The sequence below is a fragment of the Thermobia domestica genome, chromosome 12 (genome assembly GCF_964235325.1).
Source record: "Thermobia domestica chromosome 12, izTheDome1.hap1.1, whole genome shotgun sequence".
NCBI classification, from domain to species: domain Eukaryota; kingdom Metazoa; phylum Arthropoda; class Insecta; order Zygentoma; family Lepismatidae; genus Thermobia; species Thermobia domestica.
The window spans coordinates 102,626,480-102,654,304 of NC_137465.1; the positions used below are offsets into that span (position 1 = coordinate 102,626,480).

Genomic DNA, 27,825 nt, shown 5'->3' on the forward strand with positions numbered 1-27,825 from the left:
AAAGTACCAAATTAAAAAGTGATAAAAGAAATGGATAAATATGCCTTAATTTCTTTCGCTCTCAAACAAATTACAAAAACTTTCAGAAAGTATAATTTTAACACACCATCCTTATCCTCAAAGAACACACAAAAAGACTTGCCAAGTTACGAAAGTTTCTTCACTAACACTACGTTGTTCCAACATCAGGAATTTCAAAGTACCCGAAAGATACCAAGTACAACATCAACGAATTGAGAATTTTTACAAAATCTTCCATCATTCATAGAAAATAAGGTATACGAGGATTTATTTTTTTTTAAATTTTTATTTATTTATTTATTGGAACGAAGGAATGAACACTGAATTCCGACATAGGCATTCTAAACAGAAGTTGCAGCAATATTTTTGCACCTTCACTGTCGTTACCAATTACGAAAAAGCACAAAGATTTGTGTACTGTGAAGACCCGCACCACAAGCCTCAAGAAATTACCTGTCTATTAGTGTAGATATGTCAATGTATATAGAGTTACCACCTATGTAATTTATTCCCACCCATCCTATTCGCATTGAACCTCTTTTTACTTTCGAGCATTGATAGAATAAAAAGGTAATGGTAATTACGAGAAAAAACAGAATTCGAGATTTCAACGGATTTACACGCATCATGGCCCCTACAAGTCGGAAGAGTGATTTTTGTATGTACGTCCGTCTATGCCGATGTAAATGTGTTCATTCAACCATGCCGTTTAACTGATCTAAACCAAATTTTAAACTTACGGCTTTTATAAGATTCTCCAGTTATTTTTTCTTCTTCTTAAAATTAAAGATAGTTTACTAAAGGGTAAAAATCAAATACTGCGATTTTTTCGAAAACGACTCAAACGTTTTTTTGTTTATATTTCATACATCAATATCTCATTAGTAATTTCATAGTACGACATAAGTTGTTTTTCTGAGAAAAATCCAGAAGGCTTAGTTTACTCTTGAGGTGAGGTTTTCTCGGAAGATTTTCTCAAAAACGACTCACGCGGTTTTGTTCATACTTCATAAATAAATATTATATTACTAACCTGACAATAATATAATTAATTTCTCCTGAAAAAATCTACAAGAGGTATTTTACAATTGGAGTGAGTTTTTCCGGACGATTTTCTTAAAAACGACTCTGGCATTCTTGTTCATATTTCATAAATAGATGTCCAATTAAGAAATCTACAACTCGATATAAATCAATCATTTTCATTTAAAAATTCACAAACAGTAGTCTACTTTTGGAAGAGAGTTTTTCGTGGACGATTTTCTCAAAAAGATTCAGGTAGTTTTGTTCATATTTCCGAAATAATCATTTCTCTAACACTACAATAAAATATGAGTAATTTGTCATGAAAAAATCAACAAGGGGTAGTTTGCTCTTGGAGGTGTTTTCTTCGATATAGTATTGCGAAAGCGTCTTTTGTTTGTACTTCGCAAATAAACGTTTTTGTAATAACTACAGCATTATATGATTCAATTTAAGAAATGAAAGTGAGGAAGTTTAATGAGGTGGTCCGTACCTTTTATTTCGTATGTCTTAGCAACTGACAGCAAAATTTGGCTCATGTTTCATAGGATTTTTCATCAAATCGATAACAGGATACAGAAAAGTAAGAGAATATATTTCGAGTTTATTTATAAGACTGTTCTTCATGGGAGTTACATTAACAATAACAAAAATTATCAAATATGTTTTCTTACATACAGCTACTTTCAATGAAATATACACACACTAACTCTTCCTGCATATCAAAAAATAATTTCAATGACAGGCTATAAACAGTGCTGCAAGTTGATCATACACTACTATGTTTCTTGTCTCTCCATGTAAAAGACTGAAAATTATCTTACAGTTATCACCTACTTACCATCGAGATCGCTTCCGCAACTGCTGTCAGAACATCAGGCCTCAGGGAATGTACCAACAACTTCTGTTCAGTTAGAGCAAGCAACAAAACTGTCAAACAGTCATCTGGACCCAGGTTTGTTAAAAGCTGCCGAAACCCAGCCCCACTGTAAAATACCAGAACGTTAGTAATTTCTGAATAGTTCACATTACATTAATATAAACCACCGCTGTATCAACAACCAGATAATATGATAATTTTAATTTATTTGTGATGAGTGCAAGACCATGAAAGAAAACACTATTAATATCTGTTTCTAAACGTATTTCCAAACAAGAATTAAATGTGATATTAACTCACATGGAAGAAATTTTACAGCAAAAGCTATGTGGTATGAACTCGTCAGTAAGATGTCAGCATGGATATCGAACTATATAGATATGTTGTCATCAAAGCGTAAGAAGGCAACAAACTAATAATTGAAGGGTAAGGGGAAAAACAAGGAATGCCCATATGTGTGTTTAACGAGTTTCTTTGACCTTTCTGTTAGTGACTCTTGGTACTATTTCATGAAGTACAATAACGAATGGACAATAACCTTTAACTTTATTAAGTGATCGTTCGTGTAATTGAACCCAATTTATTTTGTACACGGTTTTCAATATTAAAAAGTCGTTTTCTCGAATATGTAGTTTTCTGACATTCCTTCTTTTTTCCCTTACCCTTCAATTAGCCTCTCAAGTAATAATAATAATAATAATAATAATAATAATAATAATAATAATAATAATAATAATACCTAGTCATATCATAAATACTGACACAAGTTTTGAGGCAGGGTGTACATCTAGTTTTTAAGGTCGCAGTCAACCCGCCTGTGCAAGAGAGTAGAATGGGTCATTGAAAGTTGAGCTATCATAGAGAGAGTGTGTTCGTGAAAGTGTAGCTATCGAATGGGGCGATTGCAAAAATCGTGTGGCAGGAATAGCTCTTCATAAATTGTGTCAATCGGCCCCGTGATATTCACAACACTTACAAAGTTGAATATTGGCAAATCTTTCGTGTATCGGACCATCAAGCGATTCACGGAGACTAGGACAGTTGACGATCGCCCAAGGCAAGGCCACCCACGGAGCATAAGAACCAAAAAGTTAGTGCAACCAATGGCGGCCTGTATTCAGAAAAATCCTGTGCGAAAGCAGTCAGTGCTTTCTCGTGAGCTGAATATCTCCAAAATATCAATGTCTCGTGTGTTAAGAAGTGACTTGGTGTTGAAGGCTTACCGGCGAGGTATAGATCACTTCAAAAAGAGCAGAGGTTGATAAAACAAAACGCCTGTTGTAGCATTACGCAAACAATGAACACAGGAGAAGTTTATTCACAGATGAAAAGATATTCAACATTGAGGAAGCTTTCAATCGACAAAATGAATAAAGTATACTTCAACTTCCCCGGAAGCTCGGGAGAAAACCTAGAAGATCCATAGGGGTCATCATCCGGTTTCAGTCAAGTTTGGTGGGGAGTGGCGTATGATGGCACCACCAAGCTGCATTTTTGTGAAAAAGGGATGAAAACGTCAGCCACAGTGTACGAAAATACTGTTTTGAACTCTGTCGTGAAGCCTTTGAGTGACATTTTGTTCAGGAACCAACATTGGATCTTCCAACAGGATTCCGCACCAGCCCCCAATGCACACTCTACCCTGGAGTGGCTGAGGAGAAATGTCACGGACTTTATTGCTTCAGATGATTGGCCTGCTATCAGCCCTGACCTCAACCCGTTGTATTACAAGTTGTGGTCAGCGCTCGATGGCATGGTCTGTAAGAAGAGGCATGCCAATATTGACAGTCTGAAACTTTCCCTGGTGAAGGCAGTGGCGGATTTTCCTATGGAGACAGTGCATAATTCTATAGATGAGTGCACGCAGAGACTTAAGGACTGTATGAAGGCCAAAGGTGGCCATTTTGAAAAGTAATTGGTGCTTTGTGTTCGTTAGACTTGTAAATAACCTATACATTAAGGATATTAAAGTATCTTTAACACTTTCATAATATTTCACTTCCAATGTTGTGTCAGTATTTATGGTACGACTAGGTATAAATTACTAATCGAAGTTTGCTATGGTGAGGAAAAAATGCTTAACCCAAGTTAAAGACTCCGTAACATTCAAACGAGATATGTTAAAACATTGAGAGAGTTAAGGAAATGCACGACTGGACCGAAAAACAAACCCGGGTCTCCAGCTTACCAGGACAGTATTTGTAATAAGGTAACTCAGGTCGCTTCACGATCAGCCCGTACACGTTCTCATCCTTGAGTTCGGTACTCTCACAGACAGACCATCTGGGCTGCAACGCAACTCCTGCTGTGCTTGGGCAACCCAATGTCGATATTAGAGAACACCTCTAGGGATTAATTAGGTGTTCTGTAATAAAGACACTGGATCGTTCTAAACGTAGCATTTTATCCTCTTGAGTCCTGGCACTAAGCGATCCACATTTTCTTTTTGTAACTATTGCTTGAAATATGATGATTGTTGATGCCATTTAATGAACAAGATTAGTAATAAACACAGGTGGAAGGTACACAAACGTTACAAAGGAGTTTCTAAGCCTCAGAATAGAAGCAAAAAAAGAAAAAACAGAGGTGCACATATGTGCACCTATGAACTGAAGAGGTTATATATATATATATATATATATATATATATATAATCATTAAGTGATATTGAAGTAATTTCATATTTGATATTAAAAGAGACTAATTTAGTTCTAAATAACAAATCAATAAAATATCCTACAAATCACTTACCTGCGAGGAAGAGGAATATCTTCCGGCTGCGTCAGATCCACAACATCTGTTGGTAACGCGGATAGTTGAATCATTATTCTTGGCCTTTGAGGAGAGGGAAATGGAACCTCTTCCAAAAAATAAGAGATATACCTGCAACATCGATTAATGAAATAGTTACCAATGATAAAAGTCAACTAATATAACTTTATTCATGAAGTCAGCAAACCTACCTTTGTACCACGAAGTTATCTTCTATTCAATGATTAATAATTTCTGTCAACGCTGTACCCTTCTGTCGACATCACGTGGTTCCAGTGAACAGGCAGACGTAATGGTGAAAAAGGCCGTGTTAACCGATAACATTCACTACTGAATACACGATAACTTCGTGGTACAAAAGTCTCTACATTTATGTAATATATACCCTATAGTTACGACCAGTAAATATATTTATTAATAGAAATTCTTATTTCAAACCAAAATGAATCTAGAGATTCAAATGTGTGATATTACTTGTTTGACAAATATTATTTATAAATTCTCGAATACTAATTCATTTCATCTACAACTATACTCTGCAATGTCTATTGTTGTAGAAGTACTATTCGCTGCTGTCCCGACACAAAAATAAATAAATAAATAAATAAAAATAAAAATAAATAAAAATAAAAATAAAAAATACAAACAAGAAAATTAAAGAGTTTCTGAAGACGATACAACTACTTTACTAATTTTGTGATGGAATTAATTTTTATAGTCTTATAGCGCGGAAACTGCTATAAAATATATTTCGGCGTATAAATTTCATAAACACCGTATATAGTAAAAATATTAATTTACACTAAATAAAATTAAAGTATTTTTCTTGATGAGGTATTTAAAAAGTCCAATGGTACCACTGATTATTTTAACGTAGGGAGAGATATTTATTGTGCTTGCTAGTACCTGCTTTGTAAAAATAATTTAGTGTTATTAATTTTACATAATGCGCTGCATTGTTGGCTATCTATCCTATTATTATGTTATTCCATTTACTATTGTTGAGACAACTGAGTGGTATCAAATATCAAGACTATGAAAACGAAAATGAAAACACAAAGTTGAACTTCAACAGATTTTTCTGTTTGTTACCTGCTAATATGTTCTACTGATGGAACCTGATGGATATCTTTAATGTCAGATAATTCAAAAAATGTCTGTGAAAGACACTCGCCAAATCCATTATTTATATAGCAGATTTCCTGTTTGGTGATACGGCGAGTTTTGAACTTAATGGACTCTTTTTTTTTTTTTTTTTTTTTTTTTTTTTTTTCATTTAAATTGCACTCGTCTATTGCATTGTACTGCTATTACTGCAATATTTTATAATAATGTTGCCCAAGTAACTATGCACTTTAATATATTGTATGTTTTAAATCCTTTATATATTAGAAGTGAACATGTTTCATATAGTGTGCGCAAAGTAATGTATATTCTTTCGCGCAATCTACATATTGTACTATATAATTTTGTCTCATATACCAAATGATGACTTTCCTCTCAAGGTCTTCCTCATCACTGAAACGTTTGTTAATTGTAAGATGTCTACAGCAATTCATGAGTAATTAAATGTCGTCATACTTTAAAATTATAGACTTGTACGAATGTTACATCTATCATCATACTCATACATAATGCTCTCACAAAGTTCTGAAGAAACACTTTGAATAATGGATCAAAATTATTCACATCCTTCTTTAGACATTGTATTCAATTTAAGCTATTAATTACAATACTAAAGCGCATAATATCTTTATTTAATACCTGCTGTTCTGTAAATTACACCAAGACACGTATGAATGTAATTTATGCCACACGTTCGTTACGCAACTTATATAGAAATGAATACATTCGGAAGTGTCTAACACTTCTGGCTTAATAAATCAGTCTGACGTGAAACCTTCACATGCTGTAATCGGAGCTTGTATATATCGCAACATCAAATTAAACAGGCGCTGAATGTGTTCCTGAGGAATTGCCTGCCACACTTTGTGATTATCTATAAAAGACCGCCCCGGCGGGAGCTCATATGGTTCGGATTCCACGTTAATCAGTAGGTCCACGTCTCATATAGCCTCGCTGCTGAACGGGACGTTAAACTCGACTCAACTCAACATAAAAGACCGCCACTGTCTGTTAGAGGACCGTAACGAAGATGAGGACCAATCAAATCCTACACATATTTAATAGGCGAATGTCGGGTGACCGTGCAGATCAGGGAAGCAGCAGTAACCGTTGGTCCTTGAAGGTTTGCACATTTCAAGATAGATTTAGCCAAATATTGTCCTGGTGAAATACTATCTGAAGAAAGCGTATTATGATCGCCTCTAAAATCTCTCTTTCTGAGGTACCAGTCACAGGCAAGGCTGCTGAGATTAAGTGTTGTACTGAATGCTGTCACACACCATCCACCGGCTGTGCGGTTGCTATGACGCTCGAAATTGTACGGATTCACGACGACAGCATCTAATGTATATGTGAGCATCAATATATGGCAAATTGAAATGCAACTCTTCTTAAAACAGGACAGTCTGTTCCTCAATTCGCCGGTGACGGTATTCATAAGCCCACTGTAGCCTCATGTATTTCCAATTCTACGTCAAATATATGCACCCCGGGCATCCACCGTTCAGCGGACGCCGTTGAATTATCGACGCACGCAAATCCATACCCGTTAACGTGTTTCAGCGTTGAGACACACTGTGAACGACAGCGTACGGTTTACCACGGCCTTGTCCGTTATCTCATGGCACCATCGGTCAAACCATCAAGGTCAATGGAACTCCAATGAGTAGAAAGCGAGCCCTTTTGATGCAAGACAAACGCAAAACATCATATCTCAACAACAATCCAGAAAAAAAAAAAGGAACTTAACGAAACTGAACTGACGCCGTACCTAGCACGTAGATCAGGCCTCGCACCCTCAGATTATTGCTTATTATGATCTACAGCTTACTTCCTGCATTCGTAATACTTCAAGTATCAAAAGGAAATGAACACTGGAGTGTAGGAGTTATTTGCTTCGGACGACAAAAACCTCTATCAATGCGGTATCCAAGAACTGACAGCAAGGTGGCTTAATACGGCAGAATGCGATTGGCTCTACTTTGCCTGCTTTCATTGTAGCCTGACGCATAAAGCAAGTGACCGAAACACGGAAAAAAAATTAACTTATCTTTGTAAAAGCAGAAAGAAAAATTAGTTGCGGTACTGGCTGAAAAAGAATTGTACCATGAGGAACGTGGAAGACAAGACAGGAAGGGGTCAAAATAGGCTGCAATTAATGGAAAAGATTAAAAATTGGATCCAAGCTAGATGTGCTCTCAGTGAATTAAGCAAGGGAAGCACCCAGAATACCTGCATTAGTCACTCAGCTATTTGGTCTAGGAATTAATTCGTGCGGTTGGTACGCACACATTGAAGCTGTAGTACAAACACAAAATACATAAATACCTTAAGAAAAATATTGTCCATCGCTAGCCACCACTTTCGCCCATCTGTTAGGCAATGTACGGATTCCGTGGCGAAAGAAGTCCTCATCCTTGGAAGCGATCCAGTCAGAGACCCATGTTTCGATATCTTCTGAAGAAGTAAACCGCTGTCCAATCAAATCGTTGTTCATGCAATCGAACAAGTAGTAGTCCGAAGGAGCAACGTCTGGTGAATACGGCGGGTGGGGTAAAACTTCCCATCCGACATTTTCTAAATAGGTTTTGACCGGTTTTGCGACATGTGGGCGAGCGTTATCATGTTGAACAATAAGTTTATCATGTCTGTTCTCCCATTCTGGTCGTGTTCTGGCCAGAGCTTGCTTCAAACGCATTAATTGTCGTCGATAACGTTCTCCATTCATAGTTTCACCCGGTTGCAGCAGCTCATAGTACACCACACCTTTCATATCCCACCATATGCACAGCATAACCTTTGCACAGTGAATATCTCGTTTTGGTTGTGATGGACCTGGTTCACCTGGTTTCACCCAGGCCTTTTTTCGTTTAGGGTTCTCGTAATGGATCCACTTCTCATCACCCGTAGTAATTCGATGCAGAAACCCCTTTCTGCTCTGTCGTTGAAGTAGCAATTCGCAAATGGTTTTTCGTCTTTCAACGTCTTTGTCTTTCAATTCATGTGGAACCCAATGTAACATCTTTTGAATCATTCCCATGGCTTTCAGGCGTTTGGAGACTGTTGTTTGATCAACGCCTAATGCTGCTGCAAGTTGTTCCTGCGTTTGACACGAATCCTGCTCGAGCAATGCTGTCAATTCTTCGTCTTGAAATTTTTTTGGCTGTCCAGCTCGCTCTTGGTCTGCCAAGCCGAAATCACCACTTCTAAACCGTGCAAACCACTTCTGACACGTTCGCTCAGCTAGAGCATGGTCACCATACACTTCCACCAAAATACGATGACTTTCAGTCGCACTTTTCTGCATGTTAAAGTAATGCAGCAGGACACCCCGCAAAAACACTTTATCAGGCACAAATTGCGCCATGTTCACTTAACTACAAACTGGTGTTGTTGACGCTTTAATCCACTGCCCTATACTACGAACGATACGCGATGACAGGGGTTTGCAACACATGTGTGGATACACGGAACTGTGGGACGCTCCGTTCGTTGCGCCATCTCTTGTCCACCCGCACGAATTAATTCCTAGACCAAATATTTTGAAAAAACACCTATATAAATGTACTTAAGGGTACATTTATACTTAAGTGATAATTTAATTTCCTTAAGCTTATGAGATAATTTTAGAAATCAATGAAACGTGGAGGTACAGCCTTTACGTTAACTTACATTTCCATAAATTACCTTTTTCAACAGGATTTAGACCTTCCAGTAGTATTATATTTACTAACAACCATCATTAATTTACTATTCTTACATATTACTACTTATATGTACATTTTTGTACGTTATTTTGTATGTGTCTTTTGACTCAATGCTTTTGCATATCATATTTTACGAAATAAGACTGGCCGTTTCTTTTTGTATCATCATCGCTCAGCCAAAGAGTCCGCTTTGAGTTGAGATTTTCACAAATTGAATAAAAGGTGTATATGTGTTTTGAAGCTAATATTTATGTATGTACTGTACGACTGCATCAGATGACAGCAGACAGAATTTATCGGAAGAGACGTGTATTTTATATATATATATATATATATATATATGAATCTATAGTTTTTATTTATACCCAAATGATTTGGTGTATCAAACAGAATCATCAGATTTTAAAATGCTCTATATTAAAACAAATGAACACAGAAAAGCAAAGTAAATGTTTGAATATAAAGTTTCACTTACAATAGTGTTTTACTTTGTATTTCAAGTGTGGTTTTATTTGCATGCGACTAGAGCTTCGAATTGATTTTGAGCTTAACATCCTTTTCAGCAGCGAGGCTACATAAGACGGACCTACTGATTAACGTGGAATCCGAATCACATGAGCTCCCGCCAGGAATCGAACCCGGGTCTCACACGCGACTAGAGCTTCGAAGTGCATGAAGAAGGCAACTTAGTAGCAAACCATTCTGCGTTCTCCGTAACAACAAAAGTGCTTCCGTGCGAAAAGGTTTACGGTTCGCATTTCTTATTCTTTAGAAAACAATGCTACATGGAAATCTCATATTTGCAAATGTTGCAGAAATGTCTCTTTTTCCAATACAGACAGACATCGCAATAATTTCATTTTCCAACAGGATGGTGCACTATTGCACTGGCACCAGGATTAGTTCATTTCTTCAAAATGAACTTCCTCAACGGATCGGCCATAAGTGACCTATCACTTTAGTTTTATACCACTGGCCATCAAAGTTGAGAATTGTGAACAGGCATCGAAATCGCACAACAGTATAATAACTGCTTTAACACCAGACATATCCGTTCAACTGTGGGATGAGTTTAACTGGTGAGTGAGTGTATGTCGTCCGCAAGTAGGCAAGTTAAGCAATTGAAACTCTATATTTCGACACGTATTTCAAAATTTACTCTCTGGCTCTATGTTCATTTGTTTTTGAAATCGGACTTTTTTTGTCTGATGTACCCTGTGTTTTGTGCTAGTGACTATACTTTCAATCTTGAAGTGATAACTATGTAAAACACTATCACGAGTTAGTTGATACAGTAGAATGTAAAACTACAGGGCAATAATGTATGCATTTATTTATTAGTAGCATTAGTTTTTTCTTACTTTGTATGTTATTTTCTGTGTGAAATAAAAAGCACAAGTAAAGAATAAAATAATATTTTTTTATGTTTGACATATCCTTGTTACTTGTAGCATATACACATTTTAATTATTTTTTAGTTTTAACACTGATGTTACGAACCACACAACGCATATTTACCACCATTTCAATCAACGGTACCATCTCGACTTCAATATATTCATTTCATGTGCAATTTATTTATTTATTTATTTATTAGCTGTAAGCACTCATCGTTGTCGGGTCTTAATATAGAATCTGCATAAAGAGTAAGCACCCTTCGTTGGTGACTCTTAATTCAGAACATCAATTAAAAGACAGAAAAAAGTCCTTACTCCATTCCTGGTATTTATCTTTTGCTGTTATATAAGCCCGCGTAATCATTACGTAATGGGAGTTGCATACCCGTAAGGTGTTATTAGAAACAACGAGAAACGTGCACACATTTTCACATACATTTTTCGCCTCTTCTACATTCAATCCCGCTAAGCAGAAAATCAGAGAAAGAGCTTACTACAGGATTAGATATGGCAAAGATCTGTCCTTGTACCAAAATTGGTAGCTCCCAGCAGGGTTGTTTTGCTTAAAACAAAATGTTTATGTTTGCTTAAAACAAAAGCATTTAAACAAATGATTAAAACTTGTTTTAAACAAATTTTATATACGTTTTAAACATTTTGTTTTAAACACGTGTATTTTTAAGACTTGTTTTAAACATATACTTATTTCATTTTTGTAAAACAAACAAACAAACAAACAAACAAAAATCTGCCAGAGAAAGAAAATGGTCAAAAAGTGCTTCTCATTCAAAAGAATATTTTCTTCTCATGTGAATGTTTTGATTTCTCGTGGCTACAGCAGGTCAATGTGGTGATCTACAATTTATTTTGCCTCTTTTTTTCCCTTGTTTTTAACGTTTATTGTACTTGTTTAAATGCTTATCAGTTAACTTGCGAGAAAGTATCGTAGTCGAAGGTTGGACTTCTTATAGAACTGATATTAAAAAATAAATAAAAGAATTATCATGGAAACAAGTTTTTGTTGTATTCAGAAAACAAACAAAGGGTTCTTTCCTAATTTGTGCTTCTGAAATATCGCAGGCATTCGTTGATACAGTGTTGGTTCTCGGTCTTCATAAATACATCTTTAGAGAAAGAAAGAATCAGAAATGAAGGAAAGAAAACTACATGAAAAGGTGCAATCTAGAGTTTTATATGACTGACGCTAGAGAGGGGCATCCGTTTAGAGGTCATCCGCCCCTTAGCCTCAATTTCAGATGTTGGGAGCAGTAATGCAGATTTAGATACCCTTTGCTGAGCAAAATCCACAGAAAAAATTTGAAGTCCTTATACCGAATAAATACGGACTTTGATCACCATTTCTATTGACCGTAAGGAACTATAGACCTAAATTACTCTCTTGTTTATTTTTTGGCCTAGGATTTCAAAGGTGGATCTACTTTCGAGTTTCGGGCCTGCTTAAAATTCTGGAAATTGGGCCTAAGCAACGTTCCAGTTTTGATCATCTATATTTCCTCCGTATTTATTCGCTGTAAGGACCAAGGTTGACAACTTAAGAAAAATCGGGACGGAACAATCGATGTTGGACCCCCCCCCCCCCCCTCCGAGAAAAGTATACATACGGCGAGTCGTTGAAAACAATGTAAATAATCAGCTGAATAACACGAACCTGAATGAATGCGGCACCTTATTTTTTTTTTATTTTCCCACCCACTGCTCATCATTAAGTATAAGCAATATATGCAACAAATTCAAACCAAAACAACTACAATTTATTTAATATAAACAAAGTTTAGAGAGAAAACTGTATTTTTTTTTATTTTTTTTTTATCACAAATGAGTGCATAACATTGTTAAGAAATTACTGACAAAGAGTATTACTCAAATCAAGTCTTATTCTTTGGCTATTATCATGCAAAAAAAAAAAAAATCAAATCAAATTAATTGTAATTTATTTAACATAACGTTTAAAAGAGGTTGCAAAAACAATATTTTTAGTGCTGCATGGAATATACTATCATAATCGGCTGGATCCAACTCAAAACAATTAGGGAATAATTATAAATGAAAGACGAGCTGCTATTTTATTATGAGTCAAATTAAAACACACATTTGTTACAAGTGATTCTGTACATAAGACTGCATGTAAAATAATGTTATTTCTTTGTAAAAATGGCCCAGTAAAATATTAATTAACTTTGAAAATCGATAAAACGGGACAATATGCGTCCCGACGAATGTCCGGTCGGGACGCGGGACAAATAATAGAAATCGGTACAGTCCCGACAGAATCGGGCGGTTGGTAACCCTGGTAAGGACCTCAAACTTGTTCTGTTGGACTTTGCTTATCAAAAGATTTCTAAAACTGCCTTAGTGTCCCCAAAATCTGAGATTCAGGGTGGGGTTGGGAGCGGATGCCCCCTACAACGATATTGTATATCTATGCGATAAATTACTTCCATTTTCTTGTAGTTATTTTGGGCAACGGTGCTTAAAAGTACACAATCTGTTGTGTAGAAGAAGAAGAAGAAATGTAGAATATGTTGTTGATCTTATATTGATAATCAGATAATGTGAGTTGTTAAAAAGAAAATAGCTATTTTGCTTGGTTGCTATAACAACATAATAATAATTTTCAAAAAAAGGTTTTTGAGTAAAAAGGAATAAAAAGGTAATAGTGTTACAAGGTGACGTGTCTGTTTCTTGTAGTATTGAACGTGTTGACATATTTTAAAATTTACACGAACTGTGGGCTGAATGTAACGTAAAATATAAGAAGTTAATTGTTACACCTTCTGCCCCACTGATGCCTCTGTCTAGCGGCTGTCATATGAAACTATCCTACGCCATTTTACGTGGTTTCAGCTACATTTATTTCGGACTCTTGACTGCGAAGATATTACGTTTTGAAATAGAATTCATTTCCTGAGTAAAACGGAACCTTATTGAAAATGGGCTTGGATCCATTGTGCTCTGAACGCCCCAAACATTACTTTTCTTCAATAAATTGTTGGTTTGAAAAAAGGAACCGATTACATAGGCTTGCAGAAAATATTCTAAAGGCTTCAAATATTACTTTTCGAAAATTTATTATTTTAAAATAATTTTATTATCATCAGTGTTCTGAAATAGTAATCAAATTTTGCAACTAAAATCTCACCTGCCTCAAGATACGTGAGTTTAGCCCCTAAAGACATAACTAGGAAACTTTCAGAAACAGTAACTTTGAAATGACTTGTCTTAGGGCTAAATAACCGCACAAGCGTATTTCTGGTAAAATTCTAATCTTAAAATATGTAAAATGACTCCCTTTGAATTTGAAATTTCGAATTGCAATCAAAGATGGCCACCATGATGCTTGATACCACCATCTGATGTGTCAGACCACTTTCAAGTTTCATCATTCTCCCTCAACCCGTTCTCAACACACAAGGGTGATGGGACTTTTATTTCACCATGTATATTGATAGATGGTGTGAAATCCCCATAGTACAAAGCTTATTACAACCAAAAAAGTACTTATGAGAGTTACTGGCAAGAGGGTGTAATAAAAGGGGGTCGTGATACGAAAACAGTTGAGAATTACTAATATATACTGTATTCTGTAGTCTTAATAGGGATAAAATAAATGAAAAGGTCAGTTACAAGCAGTGGTGCTATTCAGCCGGTTCCGATCGATTCGCTAGAACCGGTTGTTAAATATTCCGAGTTCGCAGAACCGTTTGTTATAACCAGACATAACAGTAAATTTTACTCAGTTATACTCAGGAACAGTAAATTCTAGTTTCACTATCTTTGTTTTTAGAAATTCTCACAGCTAAAGGGTTAAACATATGATTTCGAGAAACAAGTATAAGCGATTTATTTCTTAATCTCAAATGCTCACATGTCAAGAATGAAAACTGGGATCACATGAGTGTAGTGATGAAGGTTATTTAGGTCTACGTATATTTGAAACGTATACATATTATCAACACTTGCCGATCCATTGCTGGATTAAGGTCTTTCCAATACTTTTTGACAACTATCTATGCTGGGTATTTTTTCCCCTAGATATTTGCAGTAGTACCTAATTTCGTCTCACCACCTTGTATTAGAATGCTGTGTAGGTCGTTTCTTGTCACTTATGGTATCCAGTAAAAAAAAAGTTGCTTTTGTTTCCTAAGAGAATTATATCTATTTATCTACCTATCCATGCCCTCTCTCTCTCTCTCTCTCTCTATATATATATATATATATATATATATATATATATATATATATATATATATATCAAATCAAAAGTCTGGACACGGTGGAATAACTCGAGAACTGAACTTCGGAGCGAAAAACCAAAAAAACGTTTAGTAATATTAAATAAACTATCTGATGAAACAAAACTCGACCCTCTAGACCCACCGTCTGGGGGCTGGGGTGGGGTCAACTTTGAAATTTCAAATGGAAACCCAAATTTTTGATTGCAGATTTGGATTCTACGGCCCAAACTATGTAAAGTTTCATCAACACTTTTCCGCCGATGCATAATATGGCGCAGTAATCGGGGAAAGTAAATACCCTCGATCATGAGCAGCCACTGGTCCACTTCTCCGTTCCTTCTCGTTACTGGATAGAAGCACACTACACACAGACAGACAGACACAGAGAAAGGCACACCTTCTTCATTCGGGCTTCGGGCAGTATCAGTGTTGCTAACTAGAAAATTCAAAAGCGGCGAGTAGAGGACAAAAAAAAAAAAAAAAAAAAAAAAAAATAGAACAATTAAAATTAAAAGGAAAATTAAAGAAAAGTATAGCTATTGAAGTATCTGCTTATTGCACTATGGTTTTTTGACTTCTGTGTCTGAGATGAAAATGTATTGATATAACTGTTTTCTAATCGCTAAAATATGACATACATTAAGGTCAATTGTACCATTCTCTGATAAAGATAAATTATCGGAATGATGCAACCTTGTCGCGGTATTAGATCTCATCTTACATGACCACTGTGACCAGTGTTATTTTATCTGACAATTTAAAGATATCAGGATAGTGTAGAATTGGCCCTATAACGTGCAAATGTTCGAATAGTGTGAAATTATAAATAATAGCCTGTAACTGTCAAGTTAATTTATGTTTGAAATAACGAGTGAACCAAAAGTCTGGCCACGGTGGAGTAACTGGAGAAATACACTTCTGATCAAAAAAGCGCGAAAAAAAAAAAAGGTATTTAATATGTTTCAAGAAGCTATCCGATGATATGAAACGCAACACTCTACCACTACCTGGAAAAGAGCGGGGGGCATTGATTTTTCAAATGGAAACTCCAATGTTTTATTGAAGATTCGGAGACTACATTCCAAATAATATAAGGTATAATCAAAGCTTTTTCGTCGATGTGTGATATCGCGCTGTAATCGGCGAAATTAGATGCTCCCCCTTCGTTCATGAGCTTGACATTAGCTCCGACCGTCTGTACACGGTGCAGTATTTTGCTCAACAAAGTTATTCAATGATACCGAACACGATCCCGCACCCTACCGCTGGGTGGGGTTAGCTGAAACATTTGAAATGGAAGCTTTTATTTCTTATTGCAGAGTCGGATTCTGCGCATAAACCTGTGTAAGATTTAGTAGAAACACCGTTGTCGCTGTGTGACATGGCGCTATAATGGCGAAATCAGAAAAACTTCCTATATGATCTTTAATTAGCTTCAATGCCGTGGACATGGTGAAATAGGTATACATGTGATCAAAAAACAAAAGAAAATGTGTTACTATTGGGTTTGTTAGGGTGTTTATCGTTCCTTTTCCGTAGCAGGACGCGAGAGACGGGACCTACAGTTGAAAGTGAGATCCGAACTTCTATTAGATTTTGGATTCGAGACGTTCCCCATGAACAATTGCCGACAAAGTTCATCGGACCATCGTCTGTTATTGGGTGGTAGCAGCGAAAAGGGTGAGCTAGTGCTGGTTCAAAGGCGGCTGCCTATTTGTCGGCTTGGCAGCGGACACCGTGACGGTCCCGTCGCTGTTTAGGGACGGCAGCTATGAGACAGACGGTTGTCTTCGGTCCAGCAGTGGCACGATGTCGTCCCCCGAAGCGACGGCATCATGAAGATCTTCGCCATCATTTCACCTGACTTGTGCGAGACGAGACCTCAGTAAGTCTCGTGCAAGTAGTCTCACGAGACTGCTGGTGGTCTTGCATAGTTTGAGATGGGTGAAATTATTATAGAATTCTTTCTTTTCTTCTTCTTTTTTCTCCTTCTCCTTCTTCTTATTATATTATATTATTATCTGCTAGTAGTAGCAGTAGTAGTAATAGGAATTGCAGCATTAGTAGTAGTAGTAGTAATAGTAGTAGTACTACTAGTCAGTAATAGTATAGTAGCAATGGTAGGAGTATAGTAACAGTAGTATAGTACTACTAGTAGTTGTAGTAGTACTAGAACTAGTAGCAGCTGTAGAAGTAGTAGTAACTGTAGCATTAGTAGTAATAGTTGTAGTAGTATAGTACTAATAGCAGTAGTAGTGGTAGTAGTAGTAGTCTGTAAAGGGGGAAACTACAGAAGTGAAGCCTGATCTTGCGAGACCGCGAGACCAATTTGATAAGTCTTGCGCGAGACGAGACTCGATACTGTCTCATTTCGTGCGAGACGGGACTGACTTTTGAATCTGCGAGACAAGACGAGACTTTCTGAAGTCTCATCTCTTCTCGTCTCGAGTACATCCCTACTAAATGGCGTTCAGAAATACAGACGATCACAATAAATGTAATTTTCGGCCTTATTAATACTACTGCAGTTTAAAGTGTGAATATACGCAAGTAAAGAAAACTTGAGGTCAGCAACTAGGATATCGTTCAAGCGCATTGTGTTTAGTTGGCGATTTAGCTCAGTCGGTAGATACATGATACTGAAGTTAGAAGTACGAGAGTGTCGTTGGTTCGCGCCGATTCTGTCGTTCTAATATAATTTCAGAACTAAAGGAGTTACCACTAAAGAGCAGTGTGTGAACAGAGTGCACATTTTAATACGTACGTATGGTACCACCTTAATTTCGTGGCATGGCATCGAACTTTCGTTCGGGATAGACATGACGAAGGTTATAGGCGTAACCTGTAATTTCGGCATTATAGTGGAGCATTTGTAAAAGAAGTGATACCAGTGTGTGTGTGTGTTATTCGTTTCATTATTGTTTTCTCTTCTCACATGCAATATATAGATGTGTGAATTATAACACGTTTAGTGACACATGACATGAGATTGCAACATTGAGATGGGATTGCTCGTTCGTTCATTCACATGTTAAAGCGTCGTTCACTTGAGCGATTCGTTTATAAGTGGCAGGTCTTTAATGGTGGCGGATCTGTTGGTCATGATTCTCGTGCTAACAACAAAATGTTTTTCCTTTTCACCTCAACCAGTTTATTTAGTTTCGCCGATTATAGCGCCATATTATGCATCGACGGAAAAGTGTTGATGAAACCTTACATAGATTGGGCCGTAGGATCCAGATCTGCAATCAAAAATTAGGGTTTCTATTTGAAATTTCAAAGTTGATCCTACCCCAGCCTCCACGGGGTGGGTCTAGAGCAGCGTTTCCCAACCTTTTTCAACTTGCGGCACACTTCAGGGTAACTTGAATTCTCGCGGCACACTTATTATTATTACTATTATTATTATTATTTGAAAATATAAAATACTGTAGTATTTTTTTCTGATTACTGACATCCTTCTCAAAGAGAAGAAAGCTAGACCACTGTTTTTTCCCCGTGGTAAATCATTATGCTTATTTTTCATTTTAATTTAAAAATAGAAAACAATTACAATCAGATATAGGGCTCAAGTTGTTAAAAATACACTTTTTTTTCGAAAACTGTATCCAACCTTTCATTAAGAAGGAGGATCACTAAATAACGAACGAACAAACGAATCTCTTTTACTTTTAAAACACAAATATAGGTAATTCATATGCATGTTTACTTTGCCGGAAGGATTGAATAATATTTTAAAATTTCAAGTTGCGAAATAGTCTGCATAATGGCAATAATGGTCATAACAATGATAACAAATACTTTTTTTTCAAAATTAGAAATGCACAGAAAAATGTTCTACAGAAAAGTAACACAGTATGAAACTTTAAATTTTAGATTCATAGTAGTAATTTGAAATACAAATATACCTTTTTCTGTATGTCTTGCAATTTGATTGCTATAGAATTAATAATTTTGTTCCGATTTCCTCGCGGCACACCAGCGACCCATTCGCGGCACACCATTGTGCCGCGGCACACCGGTTGGGAAACGCTGGTCTAGAGGGTCGAGTTTGTTTTCATCAGATAGTTTTTTTTTTTTTTTTTGTTTTGTTTTTTTGGTCCGAAGTTCAGTTCTCGAGTTATTCGACCGTGTCCAAACTTATGATTCACTCTATATTTATATATATATATATATATATATATATATATATATATATAATGATATGTATGTATATACAGAACCGGTTGTTAAAGAATTAGAATAACATCACTGATTGCTAGTAAAGAGCAAGAAATCTTAACAAATAAGTTATTACCCGATTTTGAAATATATGTTTAAAATCATGTTTCAAACTGTTCAAAATGTTTAAAACATGTTGTTCTTTTTTAAAAAAAAAAAAAAATTCAACCCTGGCTCCCAGTCACTCCTTTCTATGCGAAAAGCTGATTATATATATATATATACCATTACTTTTACTATAGTTAAAGACGTATTATTTATTTTTTATTGTTTTTATTTGTCTATTCATTAGCTGAGCTCAGTGCCATTAGAAAATAGAATCTCAGGCTTTCCAATGCTAATTGAAATATATATATATATATATATATATATATATTTAGGAAATCACGACGAAAAAATATAGGTGGTTTCATGAAGCTGTGAAAAAGGGACATTTCATAAAATTTCCTGGAACATTTTGAAGGAATATTTGTGCATTTGGAATATTTTGAAAGAACAAGGAACAAAAAAATTTATATAACAATATTTCTACCTATTGGAAGGAACATTTTAATTATCCAATAGGTAGAAATAAAATTTAAAAAAAAAAATGGAAATTACACCAATTGTTATATGAACATACATTCCACTCTAAATATAACTAAATGGGTTATTATCTCGTTGCAAAATTTTATACGAGTTTCTTAGTGTTTTCGTATGTAGCTCACCACTACTGATCAATGACCATAAAAAGTGTAAAAAGGATCTGGCTCCACAGAATAGAGTTTCCACTCGTCCATGAAGACATCGATGTTCTTACAATCTGCAAATACATGCTTCACTTCTTTTGCCAAATTCCATGCAAGGGACAAGCAAGCAATATCCTTTCTGAATAGTGGACGTTGACACTGCAGGTACTTCAACAACCGTTTCAATATTTGTAATTTCTTAAGCGGTTTTGAAACTACACATATATAGAATCGCTTCACATCCTCCCTGAATTTCCTCTTTTGGCCCTCCAACCACCCACATTTTATTTCCTTATGTTATTTTCACAAGTGGAAATAGTAATGCCAAAAATACAGGAGATTTCGTTCAAATGTAGGGAATATAGGAGTTTATAGGAAGAGACGCAAATATACAGGAAAAAACAGGAAATATAGGAGCATTTGAAAGCCTAGAATCTGGTTGCTATTCTTTGGGGGCTATAAGAGCGGTTACCTTTAACTGATAGTGTTAATTACCTTCAGATTGAACCCAGCATACTCCCCAACAGTTACGACTATAAATTACCTTTCTATAGGAATTGGCTGAGGACCACTAATTGCCAGACGGTAAAGAAACTTAAGGAACAGTTCAAAAGTATCAAAAAACGGCCAATGGGACAGAAGGCATATACATTTGTTTGTATTGATTGTTTTTGGTGTCTTGCTTCCAGGTTCTTCCGACTGAAGTTTATCTCGTTGATCTGCCGAAAGCTTCTCTTCTGGAAATCGTTCGTAGAATGTGATTGCAGACCCGTAAACCTGGAAAATCGAAATGTTTCGTGTAAAAATTCCAAAATATTTTTTAAGTTTCTATAAACTAAAATTAAACTACTTCTACAAATACCTTTAAACATCACGAACCTGAAACACATCTTGTAAGAATCATGACTTCAAGCAGAATATCTACTCTAAAGAAACAGACAAGATTACCCGTCTGCCTTCCTTTACCCTTCATGAAAATCGTAACCCCGTATACGGTTAAAAACAAATGAAATCTTCTAGTTTAACCTCCCACGATTCTGTCTTTAAGGCTAAATGAGACGGATGATTAAGGCAAGTGAATGATAGAATAATTAGTGGAATAAGAATGTGGGAGGAAACGGGGTACCCTGAGAAAACCCACGAACACGTTGTTGTCCACAAACTTACTTGACTGGGATCAAACCAAGGACCCCACAGACCAGAGGTAAGCGCTCTACCACTAAGCCACAATGCCCCACGTTAAAAATTATAACACGTGCAACAATATATTATGTTTCCAAAACGCAAATTTATTAGATTATTTCTTTGCTAAGAGCAGGCAGTCAAACTATAGTATTTTCTTGTAAACGTGTGAGTTAAGCATAGTAAATACCAGAGGTTATTGTCTCTCCAGTGTTAACAAGCACCCACTAAATTACGCCCAGCCAAAATCATCAGATACGCAATATTATCATCTTTGCTTGCAGAGCAAGATTTGCAGTTGTTTTTGGCATGTCAACAGGTTTTAACAATTGCCTTTTGAGCATGGAATTGTGATGCAACACCCATTTCTCGTCGTTTGTAATGATCTGATTTATAAAAGATACAATTTGCTGATGAAACAAAAGACATGAAAAATGTTAAGGCTGTAACTTAAGGTTCACCATCAAAACCACGGAATTCAATTTTCAGCCTTGTTTGCTTTTCTCATTGTATGTAAATGTCAGAAAACCGTTCCGGGATTTATGCCTAACGTCCTTTGAATTCACTTAACGTTTTTAACAAAAACTGGTGCCTTCCATTTCAACTCAGGCAAAAAAAAAAAATAAAATAAAATAAAATAAATAAATAAATAAAATAAATAAATAAATAAATAAATAAATAAATAAAATAAAATTGTACCATCACCATCTCAGATATTATTGAAACTTTTTTTTATAGCAACTAGACATGTTTTTAAGAGACCCATATTTTTTCTGTTTTGTCGAAAAAAAATTTCCATCCAAGTAATGGGTCATCAAAGACGGGGAGTACAATTTATGAATTGTAGAAGACATGGAAAATGGTCAACTTCGGAGCCCCACCATTCAGCTATGGAGACAGGTAGAGTTATAATTCTTATTGTGGTATGTACATAGGTATATAAATAAACTATATTTTATTATAGTTTGGTTTGCGCATGCGTATCTTTCTGTACATAAATTAACAAATGAACGTCGGTTTATCTGAAAAGTCGAAGTTTGCGAATTTTTTTCGAGCACTTCCGGTTCGAATTTTAAAATTCTGTTTTCACGATTGGTAAGACCTAGTAACCCGCTTTCCGAAAAAAAAATTGTATCGCTTCTGTGTACAACCGTTTTGTCGAAAAAAAAATCGAGAAATTGCAAAATTTTCAAAAATCGCCATTTTTGGGCGCCATTTTCTCGAAAACACCATCTTTTAAAATTCTGAAATTTTGTCAGATGGTTTAACCTTACATGAATAATAAACACACCAAATACCATTCTCGACCAATATTTCATGAATTAACTACAGCCTTTTGAAGTTAGCGAAGTTTCGTTAACTTTGATGTCACAGGTAGCAACACTGGAAATAATAAAAGTGCAATTATTTGATAATGTTTGTGGTTCATATTCATTAAATGAACAATAAAGGGTTTTCTTGACTGGTTTTTATTATTTTGATCAAAAAGGCTCTCTGAAATAGTAAAATGAGCCTCCCCCATCTCCTCTGTTTTCTTAAACCGAAGTAATCTGAGATTGAAATTACGATTACGAAAAACACAAATTTTAAGTTCACTTACTTAAAATGGTCTTCGGAAACAAAATTTCACTGATTTTTTTTTTTCACATGGACCAATCATTTGCTTGCTTGGTGTCTTCTTCGCTAATAGCATGTAACCGTGCAGATGCCCAATAAGTGTTGGTGCACTCACAACTCGTCCAGAGTCGTATCCAGGGGAACGATCGCCCCCTCCCCCCAAGAAGAAACTTTCTTATTTCATATATAAATAAAACCCATCCCAGAGTTTGGAGCTCTTAAAAGTAGCTCTAAGTAGCAGTATTACAACCCCACCCCCAGAAGTCCGTCCTGGATCCGCCCCTGTGTAGCACATTGTCGATAGTCACAAAACACTTATTTTCACTTCTCTTATGGTCTTCTGGAAACCTGTACCCTGCTGAAGGTCCATATGGAAGGCTAAACAGCACTTCAAATTCACATAATTCATGATTTATTCATAATATTTCTGCTACGCATCACTGGTTATCATACATATATGTATATAACAAAACTTCCTTTTTTCAAACTTCTAAAATCTACACTTTTAATTGCAGAAGCTCGATTTTGGGGGAAGCATGAAGTTAGTTCATGGTGATCCGTTACTGCCATAAAAACTTCGCCAATTTCCGAAAGCCAAAGTTGGCTTCGTTGAATACCAGTTACCGGTCGCACACTTTTCCCATTCTTGCTTTTTTCTTCTTCTTCTTCTTCTTCCGGAAGTTGTCGAATTCAGTTCCAGGCAACAAAACGAGAGTAATACCCGGAGTTTGTACTTGCACTATACTCACGAATTCTTCTGCGGTTTTAATACTGTGTATCTATTTTCGCGTAAGGTTATGCCACGTTGCCTTATTCTTTACAACTCCTCCCTCCTACAATAAAGTCGCAAAGACCCTTGCATGGCCGGTTTCACTAGAAAAACACTGCTTTATCGGACCTGTCTGCATCTCAATAGTCTGAAAGCGATTTTTAAAGTGCGATGCAACACCATCAGAAATCACTTGACACGGTTTGGGAAATTGTAGACACTTATTTTCAAGCATTCGAACCTTTTTCTATAACCTATATTTTCACTTTCCTTCGAGTATTTTTAGAATCTTGTCTATGGTATGAGTACATGAGCCGAATCGTGTGTTTTGTCGTCGCTTATTACAACAAAACTGTCAGTTGTTTCATATTCCGGTGATCACTGAATTTCACTTTACAGAATAACAGTCCAGTTTTCAACGAAGTCCATATGAAGTAAAATAGAATTTGATTCTTGAAATTTTATACGATGCTTTTCGGTAGGAATTAATTCCCTTTGGATTTTCTTGATGTAGTCATGAATTACAATTCTTACAGTTAAACCAGCGATGTACGATACGAAAACAGAAAGTGGCACAGTTTTTTTTAACGAGATCATTGTTTTCCCATATGGCGTACGTAACACTTTCATTTTCATCAGAATCAATAATTAAAGACTCCACACTTATTCCTTCCATTCCAGGACCTACACCACATCAGGCCTGCAACCAGCCACAGAGGTTGGGGAAAGGGGGGGGGGCACGAATATGTTAGGGGGACAAATCATTAAAAATTCTCTTACAAATAGGTAAATTGTGTTTTTTTGTATTAGTAATAGCATTTTGTGTTAAGGTCTGGACGGGCCACGAAAAGTTTGGTCCCCCAGCCCCCTTCTGGTTGCGGGCCTGCGCCACATTCCTGAAAAAGGACAACTGTCATTTTCTACGGATCATACTACTAAAGGAAATAGTTGACTTATGACAGCTTCAATACAGGCTGCACCTTTGATTCATTGCAACGCAGTAGCAGCTAACTTAAAATTTGCACAATACACACACACACACTTCCCTCGCAGGTTGCGGACTGACCCACTTTAGTCGAATACTATAACATTCCGAGTAACCCATTGTTATGCTGGGATTGTTCAGTTTAAAAAGTCCGTAAATTTCTTTGATGGAACGCGTAAGAAAACTTTTTTTTTTTTTTTAACTTTTTGTCCTTTCTCGATCACTGCAATGACATCCCACTTAATTGTTAATTGACACTTTGTCTGGAGCATTCCAAATCATCACTGAGGTAATAGTTCACGCTTTTTACAGATCAGAATTTATTGGATGGCCATTTCAAGTAAACTTAAAATTTCGTAATCGTAATTTCCATCTCAGATTAGAAACCAGTGAAGAAAACCTTTTATTGTTCATTTAATGAATGTGAACCACAAACATTATCAAATCATTGCACTTTTATTATTTCCAGTGTTGCTACCTGTGACATCAAAGTTAACGAAACTTCGCTAACTTCAAAAGGCTGTAGTTAATTCATGAAACATTGGTCGAGAATGGTATTTGGTGTGTTTATTATTCATGTAAGGTTAAACCATCTGACAAAATTTCAGAATTTTAAAAGATGGTTTTCAAGAAAATGGCGCCCAAAAATGGCGATTTTTGAAAATTTTGCAATTTCTCGAATTTTTTGCGACAAAACGGTTGTACACAGAAGCGATACAATTTTTTTTTTCGGAGAAAGCGGGTTACTAGGTCTTACCAATCGCGAAAACATAATTTTAAAATTCGAACCGGAAGTGCTCGAAAAAAATTCGCAAACTTCGACTTTTCAGATAAACTGACATTCATTTGTTAATTTATGTGCAAAAAGATGCGTATGCGCAAACCAAACTATAATAAAATATAGTTTATTTATATACCTATGTACATACCACAACAAGAATTATAACTCTACCTGTCTCCATAGCTGAGTGGTGGGGCTCCGAAGTTGACCATTTTCCATGTCTTCTACAATTCATAAATTGTACTCTCCGTCTTTGATGGCCCATTACTTGGACGGAAAATTTTTTTCGTCAAAACAAAAAAATATGGGTCTCTTAAAAACATGTCTAGTTGCTATAAAAAAAAGTTTCAACAATATCTGAGATGTGATGGTACATGCTCTGCCTGAATTGAAATGGAAGACACCAACTTGAAACTAGACATGAACAACACGATAAGGTAGCCAGGACTTAGAAAAGAAATCGTCGTAACTTCGGAAATTTTTAAACCACCTTTTACATATCTTTACACTTACTGCTGTCAGATACATTTCACTGATGATGTCTGCTGCAGTCTTTCCCATATTTCTTTTATGGAGTACGTAAAGCATTCAATAGCGTATATGTTCATCAGTTAGTCGATTACTCGCCATTTTCAAACAACCACTTGTATACTCTGTTCACTATCCTCTTATACAGTTTCAGAAACTCAAAGGCATGGTCCCTTTCCCCAAAAAACCTCAAAACAGCACTCAAATAACGTCAGCGGACAACTCTCCTGCTGGCAAAACCGATCCATCAATGCTTGTACGACGTTGCCTTATGTCTTTTCAAATTGTCAAGAAAGGGATGGTCAGTGACTATTTTTCCTTCTTCCTTTTTTCTTTCTTTCGGTCTTTTTTTTTTTTTTTTTTTTTAAATTCACAACACATTTTTCTTTTACTTTCCCGTAACTCAGATAAAGTAAACATTTTCCTGAAAACTAGAGCAATGTAACACAATGAGCATAAACGTCCCCTTTGAGCACTGATTACATACTATAGCAAAACCTAAGGAAGTACTGTAATAGACGCACTCTCCAATTTTGATAAACACTGAAGCCTATTGTATAACACAGTTCGAATACTATTACCAATATAATAACAAATGCGTCTGATATAGTGGTGTTCACGAGTCGACACGAGAAATAGGATTTCCTTATCTAAATTTTGAAAGTCACATCTCGTCTTTTTTTTCGAAGAATTTTTTTTTCTCTAGTTTCGATTATCGAAAAAGATGTCCTCGTCTCGTTTCATTTTGTAAATTCGCATACAAAATTTATGACCTGATTTTTTTAGATTTTCAAACGATGCTATGCATAAGTGTCGGAAGTCTTAAAGAACGGGTTTGTACGTCCGTTCGTCTGTCGTCAGTTATCACAGCCAAAACAATAGGAGATATCGAGATGCGGATTTTGCAATCGATTCAGCACCCCAGAAACAGGTACTGTCTTCTCCATTAACCCTCTATTCAAACCAGAAGTACCGGTAATTAAAAATAATCATTTCGGGTTTCAATATTTATCGTCATAGAACAAAAATAGTAATAGACAGCGAGGAACATTTTTCTGCAATCGATTCATGGTCTCATGAGTATTATATATATAATCACAACCTGTAACACTGTATCGAAACCGGAAGTAGTTCAATCTATAGTACTTCTGGTTTCAATACTGATTTTCATAGAGCAAGAACTGGAAAAGATATTGAGAAGCACTTCTTTTGCAATCTATTCAGCATCCCAAGAATAGATTCTACGGTATACCCTTCCTTAATCCTGTATTCAAACTGGAAATGATCCAAATTAACGATTTTTGGTTTCAACATTCCGCCACTGAACAAAAACAGTAAGGAATAGCGAGAAATGTTTTATATATATGGACTCAGGAACAGGTTCTTTCTTTGATACTATTCCTCTATTACATCCAGTAATTGTAGATGTAGCCGACTACTTCGAAGTTTTAAGTATTGTATTCGGATGGTTTGGAAGTATTACATAGTTTCAACTGTGAAACAATATTCACATGTCTTAATTTCATCTAGAAGTTACCAGAATCCTTAAGCTTAACGAGAAATTCATGAAGGGAATGATAAAAAAAACACTCAAACCATATTTATCATTGGAGTATATGGCGTAAACTTGCGTATCTTTATAAAACTGATAAATGTTCAACACTGTGTTCGTACAATCACTCTATCAACTTATGATTTTATGTTATGATTCATGTATCAATAAAACAAAGTTTGAGAACTAAGACTGGGATAAAGTAGAGTTGCCCGCCAGACTCGTGAAACTTATCGTTTCGTCTCTATTCTAGTCTCGAAAATGAGACGAGAATGGCCATT

The 27,825-nt window shown here is 35.9% G+C and overlaps 1 protein-coding gene across 7 annotated transcripts in view; it reads right to left on the reverse strand.

Moving 5' to 3' along the window:
• LOC145666559 (DENN domain-containing protein Crag-like) overlaps window positions 1-27,825 on the reverse strand; it is a 252,916-nt gene that overhangs the window by 140,483 nt on the left and 84,608 nt on the right. For all 7 annotated transcript variants that reach the window (XM_081733899.1, XM_081733900.1, XM_081733897.1 and 4 more), the window contains exons 8-10: window positions 20,675-20,907; window positions 4,676-4,807; window positions 1,886-2,030 (exon numbers count right to left, since the gene is read on the reverse strand). In XM_081733899.1, the coding sequence (XP_081590025.1) occupies window positions 1,886-2,030; window positions 4,676-4,807; window positions 20,675-20,907 (510 nt within the window). The remainder of the gene's footprint in view (window positions 1-1,885; window positions 2,031-4,675; window positions 4,808-20,674; window positions 20,908-27,825) is intronic.